Source organism: Nerophis lumbriciformis, linkage group LG16 (assembly GCF_033978685.3).
Source record: "Nerophis lumbriciformis linkage group LG16, RoL_Nlum_v2.1, whole genome shotgun sequence".
NCBI lineage: Eukaryota > Metazoa > Chordata > Actinopteri > Syngnathiformes > Syngnathidae > Nerophis > Nerophis lumbriciformis.
Genome location: NC_084563.2, coordinates 21,737,099 through 21,764,598, shown reverse-complemented (window position 1 = coordinate 21,764,598; position 27,500 = coordinate 21,737,099). Strand labels below are relative to the sequence as shown.

The window sequence follows — 27,500 nt, the reverse complement described above, 5'->3', positions numbered from 1 at the left end:
ATAAAAGGAGTGTGTGTGCGTGCACCGAGGTGTAATGTCAGGGATATGAAACAGTGCAACCGTATCTGATGGCTGCCGTCATAAACTCTCATATGAACTTCCTTCTTCTTCTTAACACTCACACGGAATAATACAAACCACAAAACCAGTGAAGTTGGCACGTTGTGTAAATGGTAAATAAAAACAGAATTAAATGATTTTCAAATCTTTTTCAACTTATATTCAATTGAATAGACTGCAAAGACAAGATATTTTTGGATAGTTATATTTTTGCATGAGCTCATTTGGAATTTGATGCCTGCAACATGTTTCAAAAAAGCTGGCACAAGTGGCAAAAAAGACTGAGAAAGTTGAGGAATGCTCATCAGACACTTATTTGGAACATCCCACAGGTGGAAACTGTGGCATGAACCAAACAGCATAAACTATGGCGTGGAACAAACACGAAACTGTGGCATGAAACAAACAGCATAAACTATGGCGTGGAACAAACACGAAAATATGGCATGAACCAAACAGCATAAACTATGGCGTGGAACAAACACGAAACTGTGGCATGAAACAAACAGCATAAACTATGGCGTGGAACAAACACGAAAATATGGCATGAACCAAACAGCATAAACTATGGCGTGGAACAAACACGAAACTGTGGCATGAAACAAACAGCATAAACTATGGCGTGGAACAAACACGAAAATGTGGCATGAACCAAACAGCATAAACTATGGCGTGGAACAAACACGAAACTGTGGCATGAAACAAACAGCATAAACTATGGCGTGGAACAAACACGAAACTGTGGCATGAAACAAACAGCATAAACTATGGCGTGGAACAAACACGAAACTGTGGCATGAAACAAACAGCATAAACTATGGTGTGGAACAAACACGGAACTGTGGCATGAAGTCAACACGACTTACGTGGACACGGCATGAATCGAACAATGACGCCAGGCCGACTGACTGGCAAAGGCAGGCTTAAATAATGCCTCTGATTAGTGCTCGCGAAGCAGGTGAGCGGGCGAACACTAATCAGAGCCAAACCAAACTCAGAGATGTCACAAACAGGAACTACAAACCCCGTTTCCATATGAGTTGGGAAATTGTGTTAGATGTAAATATAAACGGAATACAATGATTTGCAAATCATTTTCAACCCAAATTCAGTTGAATGCACTACAAAGACAACATATTTGATGTTCAAACTCATAAAACACATTTTTTGTGCAAATAATCATTAACTTTAGAATTTGATGCCACATCAACATCTCACAGGTGTGCAGGCTAATTGGGAACAGGTGGGTGCCATGATTGGGTATAAAAGAAGCTTCCATGAAATGCTCAGTCATTCACAAACAAAAATGGGGTGAGGGTCACCACTTTGTCAACAAATGCGTGAGCAAATTGTTTAAGAACAACATTTCTCAACCAGCTATTGCAAGAAATTTAGGGATTTGGACATCTACGGTCCGTAATATCACCAAAAGGTTCAGAGAATCTGGAGAAATCACTGCACGTAAGCGATGATATTATGGACCTTCGATCCCTCAGGCGATATTGCATTAAAAAGCGACATCAGTGTGTAAAGGATATCACCACATGGGCTCAGGAACACTTCAGAAAACCACTGTCAGTAACTACAGTTGGTTGCTTCATCTGTAAGTGCAAGTTCAACGAATTGAAAAAGAAAATTGAACAAAAAGCACTATTGATAAATGGAAGGACACTGCAGCCACTGCAGTGAGCAAATTTGTTCATAAGATGGTGCCATAATACAAACAATAAAACCCCCTCAAAGTGTTATTTGCCTGTTTTTTTTCAAATAAAATTGTTTTTATTATTGCTGTTAGCGAAGAAAACCCCATAAATTAGCCGCTTTGTCTTATAAACCGCAGGGATCAAAGTTTAGGAAAAAAAGTAATTCAGAATATACAGTAGCTCTCTGGGCTTACATGCTTGTTTATTAATAAGTAACAACTAATGTTGCAATAGTAGTGCAGCATTATTAGTGCTGACGAGTTGCTTGTAAACTATAGTACAGCAAGGGCCTGATCTAGTAAAGGTGTTTGTGTATTACTCGATAGCACATGCAAAGCTAAACTAATCAAATTTTTACCAAAGCCAACAATCCTAAATCTTTCAGCACATACACAATGTTGACATATATAGTTATATTTTGATAAACAATCACAAATGAATCTTTCAGCACATACACAATGTTGACATCTATAGTTATATTTTGATAAACAATCATAAATGAATATTTCAGCACGTACACAATGTTGACATCTATAGTTATATTTTGATAAACAATCCTAAATTAATCTTTCAGCACATACACAATATTGACATCTATAGTTATATTTTGATAAACAATCCTAAATGAATCTTTCAGCACATACACAATGTTGACATTTATATTAATATTTTGATAAACAATCATAAATTAATCTTTCAGCACATACACAATGTTGACATATATGGTTATATTTTGATAAAGACGGTTAAAAACACACTACTCGTAAACGGCGCGTGCCCCAACAACAACAACAAATATGGCCGTAGACGCGAAGTTAAATCACAAAATGCAACCTTACCCGAGTAAAAACTATTCATGTTTATCCGAGAGAGTCTTGATACTAATTTCCTTGACCCAGCCTCACACACAAAGAAGTTGTAGACCTCCACACTTTTCATCTGTTTTGTCATGTAGAAAGTGTCATGTTCCCGATGCTGAGTCCGGTCTCATCGCCTTAGTTCAGTGTTCATTTCTGTTGTTGTTTGCTATCCTTAGCTATTTTTTCATGCACAGTTTCCTTGTGCTTGTTTTGTGCATATTCCCTTTGAACTCTACCTTGGATTTTTTGTACTTTTGGACATGAAACACTTCCTTAAGCTGCCTGCGGTCTCCTGCTTTTTTTTTTTTTTAGATCACGACTTCCACTAAGAAGAGCATTCCTAACAGAATGATCCTGCCAACTAATAGTGCTCTGATTAACGATCAGGAGCAGGTGAACCAGAGGCAGGTGTAACAAATTAGCGTCCATAGCCAGAAAGGGAAGATCAAACTAGGCATCACAATCATGACCCAGGCGAGAAAATGTTCCACATGTCTGGGAACGCGAGCGACGGATAAGCTATGCTTTGCGTTAATAACCTTTTTTTTTTTTTATAAAGTACCGTATTTTTCGGAGTATAAGTCGCACCTGCCGAAAATGCATAATAAAGAAGGAAAAAAACATATTTAAGTCACACTGGAGTCCGACCAAACTATGAAAAAGACTGCGACTTATAGTCCGAAAAATACGGTACACGGATAGATTCCATTGCATAGTTTGCATCTAGTCTATAGAATCCGCTACACCAACCCTGATACCGAAGTACACGTCAAACTACTTCCTTAACGTAAATGACCGCCATAACCGCAACACCAGGGGGAGCTCCACTAACCACGTTAAACCCAGATTCCGATCCAACAAAGGTCTTAACTCATTCTCTTTCTATGCCACATCAATGTGGAATGCGCTCCCAACAGGTAAAAAAGAAAGGGCATCTCTATCCTCCTTCAAAACCGCAATAAAAGTGCATCTCCAGGCAACTTCAACCCTCCCCGGATTGTTAATAATCAAATGTAAACAATCAAATGTAGATACTTATTCGTATGCTTTCTGATCTTGATCTCTCTCTCTCTCTCTCTCTCTCTCTCTCTCTTTAATAATGGTAAATAATTCAATGTATACACCCTGATGATTATGTTGTGTGATGACTGTATTATGATGATAGTATATATCAGGGGTCACCAACACGGTGCCCGTGGGCACCAGGTAGCCCGTAAGGACCAGATGAGTAGCCCGCTGGCCTGTTCTAAAAATAGCTCAAATAGCAGCACTTACCAGTGAGCTGCCTATTTTTTTAATTGTATTTATTTACTAGCAAGCTGGTCTCGCTTTGCTCGACATTTTTAATTCTAAGAGAGACAAAACTCAAATAGAATTTGAAAATCCAAGAAAATATTTTAAAGACTTGGTCTTCACTAACTGACAAAGAAACATAACAGATTTGGTGTCCAGTTCAAAGTGTGACATGATTTATTTAAAATTTTGAGAGTTGACTTTTGTATTTTACATGAGTTATTATTTGCACAAACATGGTGCAAAGTAATTCATGATTTTGATTTGTTAAAACATGTTAGTGGCTAGCTAGTTCAAATGGGATATTGTGATTTCACAAGACTGTCTTCGAAGTGATCATTTGAAAATGTTCAATTTGAAAAATGTGCACTTAAGAGAAAATATAAAAATAAAATGTTGCATATTGATATTTATCTGTTTCTATATAAATATATGATCATCAGTGTTTCCACAAAGATAAATATCATTAATTATTAATAATAACAGAGTTAAAGGTAAATTGAGCAAATTGGCTATTTCTGGCAATTTATTTAAGTGTGTATCAAACTGGTAGCCCCTGCGATGAGGTGGCGACTTGTACCCCGCCTCCAACCCGATTGTAGCTGAGATAGGCTCCAGCGCCCCCCGCGACCCCAAAGGGAATAAGCGGTAGAAAATGGATGGATGGAAACTGGTAGCCCTTTGCATTAATCAGTACCCAAGAAATAGCTATTGGTTTCAAAAAGGTTGGTGACCCCTGATCTATGCTTTGCGATAATAATCATTTTTTAATTTTTTTTATAAAGTACCGTATTTTTCGGAGTATAAGTCGCACCGGAGTATAAGTCGCACATGCCGAAAATTCATAATAAAGAAGGAAAAAAACATATAAGTCGCACTGGAGCCCGACCAAACTATGAAAAAGACTGCGACTTATAGTCCGAAAAATACGGTACACGGATAGATTCCATTGCATAGTTTGCATCTAGTCTATAAAATCCGCTACACCTCCCTGATACCGAAGTACATGTCAAACTACTTCCTTAACGTTAATGACCGCCATAACCACAACACCAGGGGGAGCTCCACTAACCATGTTCAACCAAGATTCCGATCTAACAAAGGTCTTAACTCATTCTCTTTCTATGCAACATCAATGTGGAATGTGCTCCCAACAGGTATAAAAGAAAGGACATCTCTATCCTCCTTCAAAACCGCAATAAAAGTACACCTCCAGGCAACTTCAACCCTCCCCGGATTGTTAATAATCAAATGTAAACAATCAAATGTAGATACTTTTCTTATGCCTTCTGATCTCTCTCTCTCTATGTCCACTACTTGCTGTACATATCCTACAAAGTCAGACCTACACTGTTTCAATGTCCATTTCTCTGTTCTCAATTGTTGATGACTGATGATATCAACCAAACCTACCCCCCCGTCCACACCCCAAATTGTAAATAATGTAAATAATTCAATGTATACACCCTGATGATTATCTTGTGTGATGACTGTATTATGATGATAGTATATATCTGTATCATGAATCAATTTAAGTGGACCCCGACTTAAACAAGTTGAAAAACGTATTCGGGTGTTACCGTTTAGTGGTCAATTGTACGAAATATGTACTTCACTGTGCAACCTACTAATACAAGTCACTCATATCTACTTTTAGTGGTAAGATCTAGGCCCCTTGCGTACTCAGATTGTTTGCTGCACAGTAGCCATGTGGCTTAGGTGGCCCACCACTTTGTTTACTTCCGCTGAAAAGTCACGTGACGGAATACAACTTATATTGCATTCATTTTCTTCATGTAAAACCAGAATTATTCTCAATAACAACTGGTTCGTGTTAACTTGTGTGTGTGTGTCTGGAACAAATTTACAAGATTTCCACAGACCCTTTGGATAAAAATCCAGGTTCCATTGCAAGTCAAAGCCCTGAAAATGTGAGTTATTTGACAGAACATTGCGAAGCAGTCAATCTGTGTCGGGAAGGAAAGGCTTCACTAGCAGCAGCAGACAGCATCCAAAGCTAACGGAGCCCGCGGGCAGCGTGACGGAAGGACGGCGAGAGGAGAAGTCTTAATGGCCAAGAAGTGGTCACCGCCAGAAACAAGTCAGAAGGAGACATGGGAAAAAAAATCAATGCCGTGTCCACCAGGGACAGAAAGTCATGGAGGGTTTTCCCCACCCGCCAACCCCCCTTTCCAATGGTGTAATGGAGGACTGGAGCCTTTTTTTTATGGCCACGGTCACCTTGTCTAATAGAGGAACCGGAGGACGGAATCCGAACCAAGGAAAAAATACCAAGAAGTAAAGGGGAGACAGATAAATGTGCCGCCTCTAATATTTACGGCAGGAGGTCGGACGGTAAATTAACACTCTTGCCAGAGTAGAATTAAGGACACACACACAAAATAATCAGGAGTGGCAGCAATCAGCGAGGACGCTGATGATGAACGAGTGGACACGCCCGCCTGAGCCACCGCCGACTTTAAGAGAAAATAATTAACTTTGTAGATCAAATCACTGTAATGGGCCGAAAGATGATTGCACTGTCACTTTTGATTGACGCCAAATAATCTCTTGTTCTCCCGTGTCAATAGGATAGTACACACGTTGACGTAGTACTACTAGGAGGATTAAACAATTTCAGTAATTGTTCTTAAATCATTGAAAGAATCAGGTACCTTAAAGGCCTACTGAAATGTGATTTTCTTGTTTAAACGGGGATAGCAGGTCCATTCTATGTGTCATACTTGATCATTTCGCGATATTGCCATATTTTTGCTGAAAGGATTTAGTAGAGAACATCGACGATAAAGTTCGCAACTTTTGGTCGCTGATAAAAAAGCCTTGCCTGTACCGGAAGAAGATGATATGCGCGTGACGTCACAGGTTGTGGAGCTCCTCACATCCGCACAATGTTTACAATCATGGCCACCAGCAGCGAGAGTGATTCGGACCGAGAAAGCGACGATTCCCCCATTAATTTGAGCGAGGATGAAAGATTTGTGGATGAGGAAAGTGAGAGTGAAGGACTAGAGGGCAGTGGGAGCGATTCAGATAGGGAAGATGCTGTGAGAGGCGGGTGGGACCTGATATTCAGCCGGGAATGACTAAAACAGTAAATAAACACAAGACATATATATACTCTATTAGCCACAACACAACCAGGTTTATATTTAATATGCCACAAATTAATCCCGCATAACAAACACCTCCCCCCTCCCGTCCATATAACCCGCCAATACAACTCAAACACCTGCACAACACACTCAATCCCACAGCCCAAAGTACCGTTCACCTACCCAAAGTTCATACAGCACATAAATTTCCCCAATGTCCCCAAAGTTACGTACGTGACATGCACATAGCGGCACCCACGTACGGGCAAGCAATCAAATGTTTGGAAGCCGCAGCTGCATACGTATTCACGGTACCGTGTCTGCGTATCCAACTCAAAGTCCTCCTGGTAAGAGTCTCTGTTGTCCCAGTTCTTCACAGGCCAATGGCAAAGATTGACTGTCATCTTTCGGGAATGTAAACAATGAAACACCGGCTGTGTTTGTGTTGCTGCAGCCGCCCGCAATACACCGCTTCCCACCTACAGCTTTCTTCTTTGCTGTCTCCATTGTTCATTGAACAAATTGCAAAAGATTCACCAACACAGATGTCCAGAATACTGTGGAATTTTGTGATGAAAACAGACGACTTAATAGCTGGCCACCATGCTGTCCCAAAATGTCCGCTACAATCTGTGACGTCACGCGAAGACGTCATCATACCGAGACGTTTTCAGCAGGATATTTCGCGCAAAATTTAAAATTGCACTTTAGTAAGCTAACCCGGCCATATTGGCATGTGTTGAAATGTTAAGATTTCATCATTGATGTATAAACTATCAGACTGCGTGGTCGGTAGTAGTGGGTTTCAGTAGGCTTTTCAAGGGGAACTTGCAACTTGAATTTTGACCATCATTCACAATCATTGTGTAAGACAAGAACACGTACCGTATTTTCCGGATTATAAGGTGCACTGCCGATGAATGGTCTATTTTTGATCTGTTTTCATATATAAGGTGCACCGGATTATAGGGCGCATTAAAGGAGTCATATTATTATTAGAGATGTCCGATAATATCGGACTGCCGATATTATCAGCCGATAAATGCTTTAAAATGTAATATCGGAAATTATCGGTATCGGTTTCAAAAAGTAAAATGTATGACTTATTAAAACGCCGCTGTGTACACGGACGTAAGGAGAAGTACAGAGCGCCAATAAACCTTAAAGGCACTGCCTCTGCGTGCCGGCCCAGTCACATAATATCTACGGCTTTTCACACACACAAGTGAATGCAATGCATATTTGGTCAACAGCCATACAGGTCACACTGAGGGTGGCCGTATAAACAACTTTAACACTGTAACAAATATGCGCCACACTGTGAACCCACACCAAACAAAAATGGCAAACACATTTTGGGAGAACATCTGCGCCGTAACACAACATAAACACAACAGGACAAATACCCAGAACCCCTTGCAGCACAAACTCTTCCGGGACGCTACAATAAACACCCCCCGCTATCCCCTACCCTCCCACCTCAACCCCGCCCACCTCAACCTCCTAATGCTCTCTCAGGGAGAGCATGTTCTTAATTCAAAGCTGCTGTTTTGAGGCATGTTAAAAAAAATAATGCACTTTGTGACTTCAATAATAAATATGGCAGTGCCATGTTGGCATTTTTTTCCATAACTTGAGTTGATTTATTTTGGAAAACCTTGTTACATTGTTTAATGCATCCAGCGGGGCATCACAACAAATTTAGGCATAATAATGTGTTCATTCCACGACTGTATATATCGGTATCGGTTGATATCGGAATCGGTAATTAAGAGTTGGACAATATCGAAATATCGGATATCGGCAAAAAAACAATTATCGGACATCTCTAATTATTTTATTTTTTTTCTAAATGTAAAAGGCTTCCCTGTGGTCTACATAACATGTAATGGTGGTTCTTTGGTCAAAATGTTGCATAGATGATGTTTTACAGATCATCTTCAAGCCGCTTTCTGACAGTCGCTTCATGATGCGCCGTTTTGTGGGCGATCTTATTTACGTGGCTCACCTTCGACAGCGTCTTCTCCCCGTCATCTTTGTTGTAGCGGTGTAGCGTGCAAGGACAGGGGTGGAAAAAGTGTCACAAGATGGAGCTAACTGTTTTAATGACATTCAGACTTTACTTCAATCAATAACGGAGCAGCATCTCCTGTGAAAAACTGTCCAACCGGAACTCTCTAATAACTAAAGTTCCTTGAGTGAATAATGTAAAGTCACTACACCGGTATGTTTTAGCCCTTTCATGGCGAGTTTACTGACATATATAAGTAAGAACTTTACACTACTTTATATTAGAAATGGCAACAGTGGAGGATGAATGTCCCATAACAAGAAGATAGAGAAAAAGAAGAACATTATCGACTATATATATAACCTACTCAGGTTTTATATATATAGTCGCCGGCAGTGAGAGCCGCGAGGGCTAGGCCGTGACGAGTAGTATGGCCGCCGCGGTGCACGCTGAAGGCGCGGGTGCAGATCTTGGTGGTAGTAGCAAATACCCCCAGCCAATCCTGTTCCACTTCCTGTACAGAGACCTCTTCACCTTCATGATCATTAAATAAATATATATCTCAATATAAAATGCATTATATTGATTGATATATATATATATATATATATATATATATATATATATACATATATATATATATACCTGTATATATATACACATTTATATATATACACGAGGGGGTATAGCTCGGTTGGTAGAGTGGCCGTGCCAGCAACTTGAGGGTTCCAGGTTCGATCCCCGCTTCTGCCATCCTAGTCACTACCGTTGTGTCCTTGGGCAAGACACTTTACCCACCTGCTCCCAGTGCCACCCACACTGCTTTAAATGTAACTTAGATATTGGGTTTTCACTATGTAAAAGCCCTTTGAGTCACGAGAGAAAAGCGCTATATAAATATAATTCACTTCACTTCACTTCATATACCTGTATAAATATATATATATATATATATATATATATATATATATATATATATATATATATATATATACACTGTATATATATATAAAGATATATTCATTGCACACTAATTGACTGAGAGTGTGCAATTGATGTCACGTTATCGATGGAAAAATGCATGTTTAGACAATATGATACGAGAGTAACACGCGGTAGAAAATGGATTAGAAAGGGCAGATTTAAATAAATAATAAATAAATAAATAAAATAAAACGTTTTTTTTTTATGTTTTTTTTTTTTTAACTTGGAACTTCCCGAGGGCCGTATTTCGGATGCCGTAGTTTGGGGACCCCTGATCTGCATCAACAATATGATTTGTCCGAGTGACTGGACAGGACAGATTAAAAATAAATAAATAAAAATTAGATTTTTTAAATCGAAGTTAGGTTTTTTGAATAGATGAAAAATTGTTACAAGTAAGAATTGTGATTTATTTGAACATATATTTTTTTATACACCTGTCATCTTGGAACCGCCAGTTTGCACGTCCTTCCCACATGTGCTAAATAAAACGCAAAACAGTGCTCGCAAAACAGCGGCATTTGCATCTTCTCCTCCCATTTGTTGATGATCAACATACATGTTGCACATTGACGGAGACAGACACAGAACGCTCACTTAACAGACGCAATCCACTTTGCACACATTTAGTAGACCGGCTTTGTTCGTTTGCACAAGTTTTACCGCAGTACACGCAAACCTTTATTGAATCAGGCCCACGTGGTCTGCTCATAATAAATAACCTTCTCTCATGAACCAAACGTACATTTCCATTTTGTTTTTTAGTTCAAGATCAAGCAGAGCATCTCACTGTGGGAGTGAATGCATTGGTCGGGCGCCAGCCTGGTGTTTGGATGTGATCCATGGTAACACACACACACACACACACACACACACACACACACACACACACACACACACACACACACACACACACTCTTATATTTGTTACCTTCTTGAGACCTTGAAAAAATGTCTACCTCTTTAGAACCACCCTTTCTAGATATATAAAGAAGTGTATTTACAACATTAATAATATATACATACTATACAAATATGAAAAAGCTTGTAGTGAAAAATTAGTTGGATTTTCACAAGTAAAAGGTCACAGTTTCACAAGAAACACTTAGAATGTTGGCAGTATTATAATAAAAGTTGTAATTTTACTCAAAGCAAGTCAAAATTTTACAAGAAAAACTGAACATTTGTGCAATATTATGATAAAAGTTGGAATTTTACTCAACAACAGTCGCAATTTTACAAGAAAAGCTTAACTACCTACCTACTCAGTGGCCTAGTGGTTAGAGTGTCCGCCCTGAGATCGGTAGGTTGTGGGTTCAAACCCCGGCCGAGTCATACCAAAGACTATAAAAATGGGACCCATTACCTCCCTGCTTGGCACTCAGCATCAAGGGTTGGAATTGGGGGTTAAATCACCAAAAATTATTCCCGGGCACGGCCACCGCTGCTGCCCACTGCTCCCCTCACCTCCCAGGGGGTGATCAAGGGTGATGGGTTAAATGCAGAGAATAATCTCGCCACACCTAGTGTGTGTGTGACAATCATTGGTACTTTAACTTTAACTTTAACATTTTGGCACTTTTATTAAAAGAGTCGCAATTTTACTCGACAAAAGTCACAATTTTATAATAAAACTTTAAAATGTTGGCAATATTGTAATACTCGGAATTTTACATGACAAAATTATGACAAAAGTCATCATTTTACTCAAAAAATGTCACTATTTTACAAGAACAACAAGAAAATTGGCAATAGTGTGATAAAAGTCAGAATTTTATATGACAAAAATCACCATTTTGCATTAAAAAGTCATAATTTTACATTAAAAAAGTGATAATTGTACGAGTAAATATTGCATTATTACAGAAACAGAAAGAATATGAGAAATTATTCCCAATTTTATAAGAAAAAAGTGTCATGATCCGTGGTCCGGATCATGTTTTTGTTATGTTCTGTTAATTTTGGACTCCTTTATTTCCTGTTTGTGCACTCCTGGGTTTATTTTGGTCACCATGGGGATTAATTGGGTTCACCTGCCTCTGGTTAGTGGTCCCACGCTCAGCTGCTGTCAACCACTAATCAGAGAGCTATTTAGTCATCTTGCCATTGTTTGCTTTACGCTATTGTCACGCAACCTACTTGTAAGTCTTGTTTGTTCCCTGCCATAGTTTATGCTAAGTGTTCGCTTCATGCTTTGTCTAAATAAGTTGTGTTTGTTCCCTGCCATAGTTTATGCTAAGTGTTCGCTTCATGCCTTGTCTAAATAAGTCTTGTTTGTTCCCTGCCATAGTTTATGCTAAGTGTTCGCTTCATGCCTTGTCTAAATAAGTCTTGTTTGTTCCCTGTCATAGTTTATGCTAAGTGTTCGCTTCATGTCTTGTCTAAATAAGTCTTGTTTGTTCCCTGCCATAGTTTATGCTAAGTGTTTGCTTCATGCCTTGTCTAAATAAGTCTTGTTTGTTCCCTGCCATAGTTTATGCTAAGTGTTCGCTTCATGCCTTGTCTAAATAAGTCTTGTTTGTTCGCTGCCATAGTTTATGCTAAGTGTTCGCTTCATGCCTTGTCTAAATAAGTCGTGTTTGTTCCCTGCCATAGTTTATGCTAAGTGTTTGCTTCATACCTTGTCTAAATAAGTCTGGTTTGTTCCCTGCCATAGTTTATGCTAAGTGTTCGCTTCATGCCTTGTCTAAATAAGTCTTGTTTGTTCGCTGCCATAGTTTATGCCAAGTGTCCGCTGCATGCCTTGTCTAAATAAGTCTTGTTTATTTCATGCCACAGTCAACGTAAGTTTTCCTTGTTCATAGTTTATGGTAAGTGTTAGTTTAGCTCCTAGTACGATCAGTGCGTTGTGCCTTTGCCTTGTGTTCTGTTTTTTGTAGTACTTTGATTTTGAGGAATAAATCATGTTTTTACCTGCACGCCTTGTCCGGAATAGTCTGTCTACCTTCCTGGGAGAACAACCCTGCAGTAAGCTGCAACTTTGCCGTGACAAAAAGTTGACAGATTGTGAGAATAAGACTGCTTTTAGTTTTTTTTTTTGTTTGTAATAGGTTTTTAATCTTTGTTATTTACTTCAAGTTATTACAGTATGTCTCTATATACATATTTATTTTATTTTTTTAATAAATTTTGGCCAAAGGGGGCGCATTTCAATGTCTTACACTCACTTGTTATTTCATATGTTGACCAGAGGGGGAGCACTTTTAAAACCGACAACACAATTAATTTGAAAAATCCCTCCTTTTTGAGACCACCCTCATTTTGATAGATTTCACCACCAGGGGTGCAAATGAGATCTCTATTATTATTTTTTTTGTAATGTGCTTAAGGCCGATGACAAAGGAGTCACGGACCAAAGATGGCCCCTGTGCCGCACTTTGGGCAACCCAGCTGTAGAAGCTAACTGTTAATGGCCACTATAGTCTTAGTAGCGTAGTGTATTTGTTCATCCTATGGTCACATGTGGGACGTGGGTTGTCTTACGTCAGCGCCGGAAGTCGTAAAATCAGCTGTTCACCTGGCGGGTTTTTCCGGGGATGAATAGGGAAGTCCTTCTTGTTTCATCATATATTGCTGCCTTTGCACCTGTCAATGTTTACTTTTGTATGCACATTCAATCAACAAAAAAAATCCTGACTTTGGAGCAATGTTCACGGACTCTAGTATTTGGCTCTCTATTAGATGCAATGGTTTGGGACCTTGATTTATGTCCTAACTTGTTCACACCTTCTCATATGGAAGCTACTTTTCCTCGTTGATGTCTCAAGAACAGTAGAAATACAAGAACACACACACACACACACACACACACACACACACACACACACACACACACACACACACACACACACACACACACACACACACACACACGAACAGTGCAGTGTAGACACTTTCAGGTCCATTTAACATTAAAGTCATCATCCCTGTTGGACCTTGGCGTCCACGTTGAATTTACAGCAGGCTTGGGAGAGACAACACATGTGCCGGTGGCACATGAATCTATTCACGTGGTCAAAATGGAAGCTTTTACACATCTTAATAATCCAAAGAGAGTTGATATTTTACGGCGCCTCGTAAATCTTCATTTGAACACACACACACACACACACACACACACACACACACACACACACACACACACACACACACACACACACACACACACACACACACACAGGAGATAGTGGTAATATCAAGCAGATGTTAGCTTGTTTGGATTGAAACGTCCCTCCTCTGTGTGACCCGCGAGGACTTGCAGGAAGTCCGTGGCGACGATGACGTCACAAAGTCCATTTAGAAGCTGGGAAAAGAGCGAATGGGACCAAGGAGGACGTGTCGTTGTCAGGTAAAAACAATGACTGATGCAGTCGACCTGCAATCAAATTTGACCAAACGTCTTTGCTGCGACAAGTGCAATGAGGATTTATTTACTGGCGTGCGACCATCTATTCTTATTTGCATCCCTTCATCCCGCGGAAAGAGATCCATACGCGCGACATCAACATACGTAAGCAAGGTCACCTTCGTGGTGCAGCGTCATCAAAGTGCTGGCTGGGTCGTTTTTGTCAGGGTCACGCGTGCAAAATAAATGAATAAATTTTTTTTAACTGACCAAAAGTATCCAGAGGTTGTTTTGGCCCAAATATTTGGAAAATAAAGATGTAAAACTATTGTTCCATGTATTTTTTTTTTTTTTTTTGGGGGGGATATCATAATTTTTTTAATTTAATTATGGCAAAAAAATTGTCATAACAAGGGGGTTTTGGCATCTTACTGCGAGGATTGTTCTCCCAGGAAGCAAACAGACTTTTCCGGACAAAGGTAGTAGGTAGGAACATATTCATTAATTAATAAATCCTACACAGGACAAAAGTCAGGAACTAAAACAAAAGATTAAGTGTGCCGATTGCAGGAGAGGCTAAGGGACATAAAACTTAAAACAGAAAACATACGCTAACACTTAGCCTGAACTATGGACATGAAACAAAAAAAACTTACTATGGCAAGAAACGAGCAGCATGAACTATGGTATCTCCAGAAAACAAGCAATGACGGCAGGACGACTAACTGACAAAGACAGGCTTGAATACTGGTCTCTTGATTAGAGACAGGTGTGACCCCAACGCAAGAGGCAGGTGAAAATCATAAGTCGTCATGGAAACTAAAACAAACAAGGGTGCACAAAAACAGGAACTGCTGGAGTCCTAAACTAACAGAAAATAACAAAAAAAAACATGATCCAGACCACAGATCATGACAAAAGTTACTTTGGTCATAAGTATATGTATTTTTAAATATGTATTCTATTTAACTGTCAAATTTAAATTTAAGTTTAAATGAAACTTGGGTAACACTTTAGTATGGGGAGCACATATTCACCATTAACTAGTTGCTTATTAACAAGCATATTAGTGACATGTTGGCTCTTAATTAGTCATTATTAAGTACTTATTAATGCCTTATTCTGCATGGCCTTATTATACAACCAGTAAGCCCTTAAGTAAGAGTCTTCCCTCAATAACCTCAGAATTATTGCTTATTAGTAACCCTAACCCAAACCCTTATATGTTCCCCTAGTGTCCAAATAATTCTAAATGAAGTCTTTGGTACTTTAATAAGCAACTAATTAATGGTGAATATGTTCCCCATACTAAAGTGTTACCGAAACTTGAATTAGAACTTGAAACTTGTATAGCTTTAAAATGTTTTAAGCACAGCATTTTTTTTAAAATAATTACTATACAAATACAATTATCAAAACATTATTTTAGTGGTGTATTTTACTTTTTTTTTTTTTTTTTAATAATATGTATTTATTCATTTGATAGAGAAATCATAATACAGCTACTGAGAAAACAGACCCCCCCCCAAATTGTTTTTATTTATTTTTTTCCAAATTGTGTATATATATATATATATATATATGTTTACATGTTGCAACATGTTTCAAAATAGCTGGCACAAGTGGCAAAAAGACTGAGAAAGTTGAGAAATGCTCATCAAACACTTATTTGGAACATGCCACAGGTGAACAGGCTAATTGGGAACAGGTGGGTGCCACGATTGGGTATAAAAGCAGCTTCCATGAAATGCTCAACCATTCACAAACAAGGATGGGGCGAGGGTCACCACTTTGTCAACAAATGCCTGAACAAATTGTCGAACAGTTTAGAAACAACATTTCTCAACCAGCTATTGCAAGGAATTTGGGGATTTCACTACGGTCCATAATATTATCAAAAGGTTCAGAGAATCTGGAGAAATCACTGCACGTAAGCGATGATATTGCGGACCTTCGATCCCTCAGGCTGTCCTGCATCAAAAAGCGACATCAGTGTGTAAAGGATATCACCACATGTGCTCAGAAACACTTCAGAAAACCACTGTAAGTAACTACAGTTGGTCGCTACATCTGTAAGTGCAAGTTAAAACTTAACTATGCAAAGCAAAAGCCATTTATCAACAACACCCAGAAACGCCGCCGGTTCGCTGGGTCCAAGCTCATCCAAGATGGACTGATGCAAAAAAACGTGTTCTGTGGTCTGACTAGTCCACATTTCAAATGGTTTTTGGAAACTGTGAACTTTGTGTCCTCCGGAACAAAGAGGAAAAGAAACATCCGGATTGTTATAGGCACAAAGTTGAAAAGCCAGCATGTGTGATGGTATGGGGGTGTATTAGTGCCCAAGACATGGGTAACTTACACATCTGTGAAGGCGCCATTAATGCTGAAAGGTACATGCAGGTTTTGGAGCAATATATGTTGCCATCCAAGCAACGTTTATATTTATATATATATATATATATATATATATATATATATATATATATATATATATATATATATATATATATATATATATATATATATACAGTATATATATATGTGTGGGAAAAAAAATCACAAGACTATTACATCTCTACAGGCCTGTTTCATGAGGGGAGGTACCCTCAATCATCAGGAGATTTTAATGGGAGCATTCGCATACCATGGTTTATATAGGGCACAGAGTGGGTGGGTACAGGCTGGCGTAGGGGCGTGGTGATTGGCTCATGTGTTACCTAGGAGGTGTTTCCGTCTATGGCGGCATGCTGTTACAATATCGCTGCGCTTGTTGAGGGATGACAGGTCTGGACGGTAAATAATAAACAGTTTCTCTTTCAAGCATAGGTTGCATCTTTTATTACCACTATTGTAAGGTGTGCTGGATGCAAGAATTTGCCATGTTATTGAATATTCAACATTATTGTCTTTGAGGTCCCAAATGTGTTTGCTGAGTTCTGTGGTATTCCGCAGGTTTTGGATCCTGAAAGAAGCCTTGTGATTGTTCCATCTGGTTTTGAATTCTCCCTCGGTTAATCCTACATATGTGTCGGATGTGTTAATGTCCTTGCGTATTACCTTAGATTGGTAGACAACTGATGTTTGTAAGCACCCCCCGTTGTCATCTAGCAAAGCTGAATTTGACCAAGCAACCCCCCCGTATCAAAAAGCCCTTGATGAAAGCGGATACAATTTCACCCTCACCTATGAACCCACGCCAGGAAACCAGCCAAAAAAGAACAGAAAACGAAACGACATCATCTGGTACAACCCCCCATACAGCAAAAACGTCTCAACTAACATTGGACACAAATTCCTCAATCTGATTGACAAACACTTTCCCAAAGACAACACCCTAAGAAAAGTATTCAACAAGAACAACATTAAATTGAGCTACAGCTGCATGAACAATATACGACAAATCATCTCAAACCACAACAAAACAATTGCAAATGAGCCGTCGGCCCCCGGACAGAGCGACTCCAAAACCAACAAAGGCTGTAACTGTCGAAAGAAACCTGATTTCCCTCTCAACGGGGGGTGCTTACAAACATCAGTTGTCTACCAATCTAAGGTAATACGCAAGGACATTAACACATCCGACACATATGTAGGATTAACCGAGGGAGAATTCAAAACCAGATGGAACAATCACAAGGCTTCTTTCAGGAACCAAAACCTGCGGGATACCACAGAACTCAGCAAACACATTTGGGACCTCAAAGACAATAATGTTGAATATTCAATAACATGGCAAATTCTTGCATCCAGCACACCTTACAATAGTGGTAATAAAAGATGCAACCTATGCTTGAAAGAGAAACTGTTTATTATTTACCGTCCAGACCTGTCATCCCTCAACAAGCGCAGCGAAATTGTAACAGCATGCCGCCATAGACGGAAACACCTCCTAGGTAACACATGAGCCAATCACCACGCCCCTACGCCAGCCAGTACCCACCCACTGTGTGCCCTATATAAACCATGGTATGCGAATGCTCCCATTAAAATCTCCTGATGATTGAGGGTACCCCCCCTCATGAAACAGGCCTGTAGAGATGAAATAGTCTTGTGATTTTTTTTCCCACACATACATATATTGCGCTCTACTACGGTATCGAGCACTATTTTTTGGATAACCTTATTAAGACATATATATATATATATATATATATATATATATATATATATATATATATGATTGGCAACACTAAATGGTCCCTTGTGTGTGAATGTGAGTGTGAATGTTGTCTGTCTATCTGTGTTGGCCCTGCGATGAGGTGGCAACTTTTCCAGGGTGTACCCCGCCTTCCGCTTGAATGCAGTTGAGATAGGCTCCAGCGACCCCCAGCAACCCCGAATGGGACAAGCGGTAGAAAATGGATGGATGGATGTGTGTGTATATATATATATATATATATATATATATATATATATATATATAGATAACACATTTTTTCAGCCCAATGCATCCCCGAGTCAAAGAGTTTGGACACCGCTGGTCTATTGTGTTCTTAAAGGCTCTGCACACACTGACCACGCTGTTTACCCCCCAAGACTTAAGATCCATTAGTCGTTATTGACCAGCGGGATTGATCAGGTAGCCGATCGACGGTGACGAGGATGTCACAAGTAAACGATAAAGCGGGTTTACAAAATCCTTACAAGACGACGTGAAGCCGGGAAGGAAAATTGAGCCCCTTGGATTCCAGGCACACACATCGAGCGCGAGTGAAAATATTTGAGTCGTCTCAAGAATACATTTAAAGCAACAGTTACATTTTTGTTTCATCTGACATCACGTGGACAAATATAAGACCTTCTGGAAGAAAGTTATGTGGTCAGATGAAACAAAAATGGAGCTGTTTGGCCACAATACCCAGCAATATGTTTGGAGGAGAAAAGGTGAGGCCTTTAATCCCAGGAACACCATAACTACCGTCAAGCATGGTGGTGGTAGTATTATGCTCTGGGCCTGTTTTGCTGCCAATGGAACTGGTGCTTTACAGAAAGTAAATGGGACAATGAAAAAGGAGGATTACCTCCAAATTCTTCAGCACAACCTAAAATCATCAGCCCGGTGTCACGCGGAGGTTTGCGTCTCACTGCGGGGTCGTTCTCCCGGGAATGCAGAACGGACAACTCGGGACGACAGCGTGAGGTAGGAGATTTCTCAAGAAATCTTGGCAGGGCATGAGGTAAACAAACATGAACTATGGCGTGGAGCAAACACGAAACGGTGGCATGAAACAAACAGCATAAACTATGGCGTGGAACAAACACGAAACGGCGGCATGAAACAAACAGCATAAACTATGGCGTGGAACAAACACAAAACTGTGGCATGAAACAAACATCATAAACTATGGCGTGGAACAAACACGAAACGACGGCATGAAACAAACAGCATAAACTATGGCATGGAACAAACACAAAACTGCGGCATGAAACAAACAGCATAAACTATGGCGTGGAACAAACACGAAACTGTGGCATTAAACAAACAGCATAAACTATGGCTTGGAACAAACACTAAACTGTGGCATGAAATAAACACGACTTACGTGGACACGGCATGGAGCGAACAATGACGCCAGGCCGACTGACTGGCAAAGGCAGGCTTAAATAATGCCTCTGATTAGTGCTCGCGAAGCAGGTGAGCGGGCGAACACTAATCAGAGCCAAACCAAACTCAGAGATGTCACAAACAAGAACTACAAACCCCGTTTCCATATGAGTTGGGAAATTGTGTTAGATGTAAATATAAATGGAATACAATGATTTGCAAATCCTTTTCAACCCATATTCAGTTGAATATGCTACAAAGACAACATATTTGATGTTCAAACTGATAAACATTTTTTTTGTGCAAATAATCATTAACTTTAGAATTTGATGCCAGCAACACGTGACAAAGAAGTTGGGAAAGGTGGCAATAAATACTGATAAAGTTGAGAAATGCTCATCAAACACTTATTTGGAACATCCCACAGGTGAACAGGCTAATTGGGAACAGGTGGGTGCCATGATTGGGTATAAAAGTAGATTCCATGAACTGCTCAGTCATTCACAAACAAGGATGGGGCGAGGGTCACTACTTTGTCAACAAATGCGTGAGCAAATTGTTAAACAGTTTAAGAAAAACCTTTCTCAACCAGCTATTGCAAGGAATTTAGGGATTTCACCATCTACGGTCCGTAATATCATCAAAAGGTTCAGAGAATCTGGAGAAATCACTGCACGTAAGCAGCTAAGCCCGTGACCTTCCATCCCTCAGGCGGTACTGCATCAACAAGCGACATCAGTGTGTAAAGGATATCACCACATGGGCTCAGGAATACTTCAGAAAACCACTGTCACTAAATACAGTTGGTCGCTACATCTGTAAGTGCAAGATAAAACTCTCCTATGCAAGGCGAAAACCGTTTATCAACAACACCCAAAAATGCCGTCGGCTTCGCTGGGCCTGAGCTCATCTAAGATTGACTGATACAAAGTGGAAAAGTGTTCTGTGGTCTGACGAGTCCACATTTCAAATTGTTTTTGAAAACTGTGGACGTCGTGTCCTCCGGACCAAAGAGGAAAAGAACCATCCGGATTGTTATAGGCGCAAAGTTGAAAAGCCGGCATCTGTGATGGTATGGGGGTGTATTAGTGCCCAAGACATGGGTAACTTACACATCTGTGAAGGTGCCATTAATGCTGAAAGGTACATACAGGTTTTGGAGCAACATATGTTGCCATCCAAGCAACGTTATCATGGACGCCCCTGCTTATTTTAGCAAGACAATGCCAAGCCACGTGTTACATCAACGTGGCTTCATAGTAAAAGAGTGTGGGTCCTAGACTGGCCTGCCTGTAGTCCAGACCTGTCTCCCATTGAAAATGTGTGGTGCATTATGAAGCCTAAAATACCAAAACAGAGATCCTGGACTGTTGAACAACTTAAGCTGTACATCAAGCAAGAATGGGAAAGAATTCCACCTGAGAAGCTTCAAAAATGTGTCTCCTCAGTTACCACACGTTTACGGAGTGTTGTTAAAAGGAAAGGCCATGTAACACAGTGGTGAACATGCCCTTTCCCAACTACTTTGGCACATGTTGCAGCCATGAAATTCTAAAGTTAATTATTATTTGCAAAAAAAAAATAAAGTTTATGAGTTTGAACATCAAATATCTTGTCTTTGTAGTGCATTCAATTGACTATGGGTTGAAAAGGATTTGCAAATCATTGTATTCCGTTTATATTTACATTTAACACAATTTCCCAACTCATATGGAAACGGGGTTTGCAAAAGAGTCCAAAGCCAACAGAAAATAACAAAAACATGTTCCGGACCACGGATCATGACACCCGGAGGTTGGGTCTTGGGCGCAGTTGGGTGTTCCAACAGGTCAATGACCCCAAACACACGTCAAAAGTGGTAAAGGAATGGCTAAATCAGGCTAGAATGAAGGTTTTAGAATGGCCTTCCCAAAGTCCCGACTTAAACGTGTGGACAATGCTGAAGAAACAAGTCCATGTCAGAAAAGCAACATATTTAGCTGAACTGCACCAATTTTGTCAAGAGGAGTGGTCAAAAATTCAAGCAGAAGCTTGTGGATGGCTACCAAAAGCGCCTTATTGCAGTGAAACTTGCCAAGGGACATGTAAGCAAATATTAACATTTAATAAATAAATAAATTCATAAAAGAACCAAACTTCATGAATGTTTTTTGTGACCAACAAGTATGTGCTCCAATCACTCTATCACAAAAAACAAGGGTTGTAGAAATGATTGGAAACTCAAGACAGCCATGACATTATTACTTATTATTACTTTGGACCATGACTGTAGCTGTAGGTGTTAGTAAAGGCTGAGCACATGCACGTGTGGGTTTATTGAAATAATTAAAAAATGACGACTGAAGGGAATTTTTTTGCGCTTACAGGTTCTTGACGTTGGTGATTCCTCTGAAGGCTTTCCTGGGAACTGCCTGGATCTGGTTCTCACTCAGGTCTCTGAGGAAGAGGAGGGGGGAAAGGGGTATTAGATGTGGTACTGAGGCTTCTACGGAGTCCAATTTAGGAACAAAACTGCGAGCAGTTGAACTGTGGAGAGCACAAAAAGGCATGCAGGAGAAGGCGACAGATGCATGACGTGACATTCATGATGGCTGCAATAATTGCATCCATGAGCTTTGTGTGTGTGTGTGTGTGTGGAGCTGTCAGTTCTTAGTTAAACACACATTCCACCCCATATAGACGTTTGCCCATGCGAAGGAAGGGACATCCACGCTATATGAGCCAGAACACATGACATGACAGCCGGGCGTTAACGACATCATCAATAAGACTGTAATCCCATACAGAAATACATCACACACACTACTTGTGCTCTAATTAAGACTCAGGATGTGTTTTTAATAGTCAAGTATGACTTGCATTTTGTAAAAAAAAATATATTGAGTTTTGAATGATATCCAAGAACAAGCTGGTCGAAGATCAGAGGTCAAATTACCTGCTGAAATGTATGACAAACTTGTTCAGATGTTTTTGAGGAGTGTTCAGGGGGATGAAGGTCAAAAGTCAGATCAGACAGGGCACTTTTTTTCTTGTGCCTGTAAAAGTCTTGTCACTCAACTGCAGTTTTCAAGCCTTCTTATAGATTTTGAATGACATCCAAATTTGATGTCCTTTGTTCTGAGGGATTTTTATGGAGCTGGGGTCAAAATGTGTGGTATATTGTATTGAATACAAAAACGGGACCATAAATCTAGACAATAGTTATTGTGTGTGTGTGTATATATATATGTGTGTGTAAATATGTGTGTGTGTATATAAATGTGTGTATATATGTGTGTGTATATACATATATATACATACACAGTATATATACATATATATGCACATATATGTGTATATATATATATATATATATATATATATATATATATATATATATATATATGCACATATGTTTGTATACATATACACATACATATATACTTATATTGTTGGAATAATTGTTTGTAAGTTATCACAAAAGAAATGTTGTATTATGAATGCTGTATTTCAAATGTTGTATTATGAATGCTGTATTTCGAGGCCTAACAAAAGGATGAAGTCTCGGGAAACGCCACTGTGAGTTCAGCACGGACAGATGGCAGGATGTGCTCAACTCCTGGGGGAACTCTCTTTGAAGTGTTAAACGAACTCTCTTTGAAGTAATTCACAAACTCTCTTCCCTCTATTTGGTCAACGCTATTTACGACACGCTGCCTTCTTGAAGTCACTGTGGACAGGAGACGGGAGGGGTTGTCCATTGTCCTCCAACTCTCTTCCAACTATTTGGTCAACGCTATTTACGAGACGCTGCCCTCTTGAAGTCACTGTGGACAGGAGACGGGAGGGGTTGTCCATTGTCCTCCAACACCTGCCCCAGCTGGATCCAGGAAGAGCCAAGCCCGAGAAGTCCTCTTCTTGGACTTCAAAGCGACCAAAAACAATGACTGTTTTACATACCTCCCCATTCCTATTGTGACATATGTTGGTGCGTGAACATGGAAGATCTGAATTAAAAGAGGAGACGAGAACCTTCTTGGTCAGAGCGTGGTGCAGGACTGTGCAGAGAGTACAGTGACCATGTCTTTCCTCAATTGAGTCCAAATTGAATTCTGTCTCTGTTTGATTCCTTGCCTTTTGTCTTGTGTAACAGATGTCCTGTATTTGAACCTGACATCTAATTGGTCCTTCGAGCCGGATTCCAACACGTCTGACGATTCCAGCATGAGTGAGTGAAACCAGAGGACCATGGCAACCAAATCCTGATTGAGGAACTGCTTTTTCTTCATTTCGGGCTGGAATTGAAAGACTGACGGAAAATCCGAGGACAACAGGAAGGAAGGCAGAGAGCAGTGAGTACGTTTTAAATTGATGAAGAAAGAAACGACTAAGAAGAAGCGTGTGACTGAGGGTTACGACGCATAGACAAACCCTGTAAATCCTAGGCTCTAACAGGTAAAACAAACCCTGTAAATAACAGGTAAAAAGGCCAAATTAGAGGGACGTCGGAGTCCAACGTCCGTGAGTATTAAAATTTTAAATAAAAACTGAATTAAGATAAAAACTGAAGAGGCAAAAAGACTGCAGGTAAACGGAACCGCGAAAACTGGAATCCGTAATATCCATAAACAAACATACTAGGGGGTGTCGGAGCCCACAATAATTTGAAATATCCGTGAACCATTATCCTGGGGACGTCGGAGTCCAACAGACCTAAAATGGTCTATTCAGAATAAAAAACTGAATTTTGTCCGTGAAAAAACAATAATCTGGAGAGCGACGGGATCCTCATGTAATAAACATTGAAATTTCCGTAGATCAATATACTGAAAGGTGTGAATGTGAGAGTGTGTGGGAGTAATCGCCATTAGGCTATCACTCCATATTAAAGTTGTGAGAAGTAAATAGTGGGTTATTGTGGATGCTCTAGGCAAGACACCTCCACTGGGGAACCATCTCCAGTAGAAGCGACGTGTACCACAATAATAAATTAAACCACTATCTTACAACAAAAACAAAAGTAATCCTTATACGTTTCGGCTCTGTAGGGGGCGACGGATTACTCCAAATTTACAAAATGGGGAAAGGGACAAGTAAACCAAAGGTTAGTCCAAAAGACGAGTTAAAATGTAAAGACTGGAAAGCGGTAGAAATAACAAACCCAGATTTACTGAAATTTCTCGATGACTGGATATCAAAACATAAATTTACCGGATGCCTCAAAGTAGGTGATATTCTAAAGTTGCGAGAATCAATAATAGAAAAATGCGGAAGTAACAGAAAAAAGCTAGCCAGAATGGGGTGGGACCACACGGGGTGCTGGATGAGAATGGCTCAAAATAGAGAAGACGGAGAAAGACAGAAAAAAAAAGGAAGAGCAGGAAGAAAGGAAAATAAAAGGAAGAGAAGAGGCAAAAGAAAGGGCTAAGAGAGAAAAAAAGCTAATGTTTCATAGAACAGAAGATTATGAAACAGGGCCAGTTAGGAAAAAGCAAATAGGAGAATAATCTCAAAGTGCTAACGTGAGAGAAAAGTAAAAATAAATGAAGAAATGGGGAAAAATCAATAAGAATTAATGCAAAATGAAATAAACTAATGCGAAAGAGAGATAATGGGGGTATTGAAATAAGAGATGAAGAAAAGGTAGACTGAAGATATATATGTATGTTTGGATATATAAAGAGCGCGTTTATATATACAAATATATATGTATAATTAAATAATGGAACAAATAAAAACCTAGATTAATAACTATAATAAGAGTTGAGATGTATAGTATGATAAAATGATAAAGTGGGTTACATGGTTATTAGCTGAGGAAAGAAGAGAGAGAGAGAGAAAAAAAAAAAAAGAGAAATCTCTTCAAGTGTTGCTGACCTTTGCCCTAAGAAGTGCACTCACGCCCTCACACACCACCTTGTGTGTGTGTGTGTGTGTGTGTGTGTGTGTGCGTGGCGCAGTGGGGGAGGTGTGGAAGTGAATTTATTACATGTAAATTTAAAGTAGGTTTAACTTTGAAGTGTAGTATAACATTCTTAAGTTAGATTATGGGAAGAATGTAAATTCAGAGTTTAAAAGTATAGATTAAGTAGCATATAGACAGTTAAGTGAGTTTAAAACATTACTTAAAAAATGCATAAAGTAATATGTATAAAAAGCATTGTCCTGAGGTTCCATGCAGATCTAAACAAAGGCAAAATAATGCACCTTGGATGATAAACAGTTTGAAAAATGCATGTAAAAAGAAAAATAGACTTTGTAAGGCGTTTATCAAATCAAGAACAGAGAATGCTGAAAAACGCTGTAAGAACTACAAAAACAAGTTGACCAATATATTGAGACAAGCAATGAAAGGAATACAAAGAAATTATGAGGATGATGTTGAACAAAAAAGACATCTATGTATGTCCAGACAATAAACCAATCTTACAAAGAAAAATCGGTATAAGTGAGCAGCAATATTGAGCCAAGGTTGAACTCATGGCTCAACAGGAGGGATATGAATGCCCTTATACAGAAGTACTATACTTCCTATAGTTTAATTCTTATAAAAAAAATTGTATAAAACATCTATGCAATTAACTAAATAAGAGTGAAGGAAAACATTATTGTCTGGTCATAGTAGATGCATTTTCAAAGTAGTTAGAAATATTTCCTAAAGGAAAAGCAGATGTGCTGACAGTAGCAAAAGCATTATGCAAATATTTAGTAAAAATGTACATTAACATTACAAGTACAACAGGACTAACACCATTTGAAAGATAGTGGAAAGACCAACCTGGGTACACTTAGTACATTGTAAAAAGGTCATTTCTGTTGAATCATCCAATAAGGAAAGGGAAGCAAAGTCTGGTAATAGTGTGGACGCACACGATGACTAGAGTTGAGCCAAACCACTGACCTTGGTAGAGGAGTGAATCAGCAGAAATGACACCCCAATGGCTCAGACGGTCCATAAACATATGGGTTAACGATATTGGTACTGGTCGGCCATGCCCCCCTAATATGGTTCACTTGGGAATCTGAGGAAAATGTAGAACTCAGGAAACAAAATGATACTGCACCCATAGTAAACCCAAACCACTGGCAGAATCAAGAAGTAAAATACACTCACAGGGGAGGTCGTATTAGAAGACGGGCAATGGGAGGATTCGGAGTAACCCCATTAGTGAAAAAAATGCCAGAAAACCCATGCCAGAAAAACAGTAATGGGAAAAAGTATTTGGGATTGTATTTACATTGTAGAAAGGTCATATAATGGAAAAAAAAAGTATTTGGAATTGTATTTGTGTTATCAAAGGGACATGTTAACTAGCACACTACAAATTCCACTGTGACAAAGTTGTAAGCATACCATTTGATGGTGTGTCAAAGTTTGATAATAATTGGTTCCTGTTTTCGTAATTAATTTGTTCCTTATGGCGGAGCAAGTGGGAAAGGCTACAAAAACTGATTGTGTTGTATGTATAAGCCCAGACAATTACTCAAGATGAGTCAAAAAAAAAAAAAGTTGAATTGAAGTAATGAGCAAAACAAAATTGACCCTGTAGCTAAAGAGACAAAACAGAAACCAATATTTGATAAATATGTGAAAAAAGCTAATT

At 39.4% G+C, this 27,500-nt stretch overlaps 1 protein-coding gene across 2 annotated transcripts in view; it reads right to left on the bottom strand.

Moving 5' to 3' along the window:
* The window catches only part of slit3 (slit homolog 3 (Drosophila)), a 615,812-nt gene that overhangs the window by 293,641 nt on the left and 294,671 nt on the right, over nt 1-27,500 (bottom strand). For both annotated transcript variants that reach the window (XM_061976782.1, XM_061976783.1), the window contains exon 7: nt 22,282-22,353. In XM_061976782.1, the coding sequence (XP_061832766.1) occupies nt 22,282-22,353 (72 nt within the window). The remainder of the gene's footprint in view (nt 1-22,281; nt 22,354-27,500) is intronic.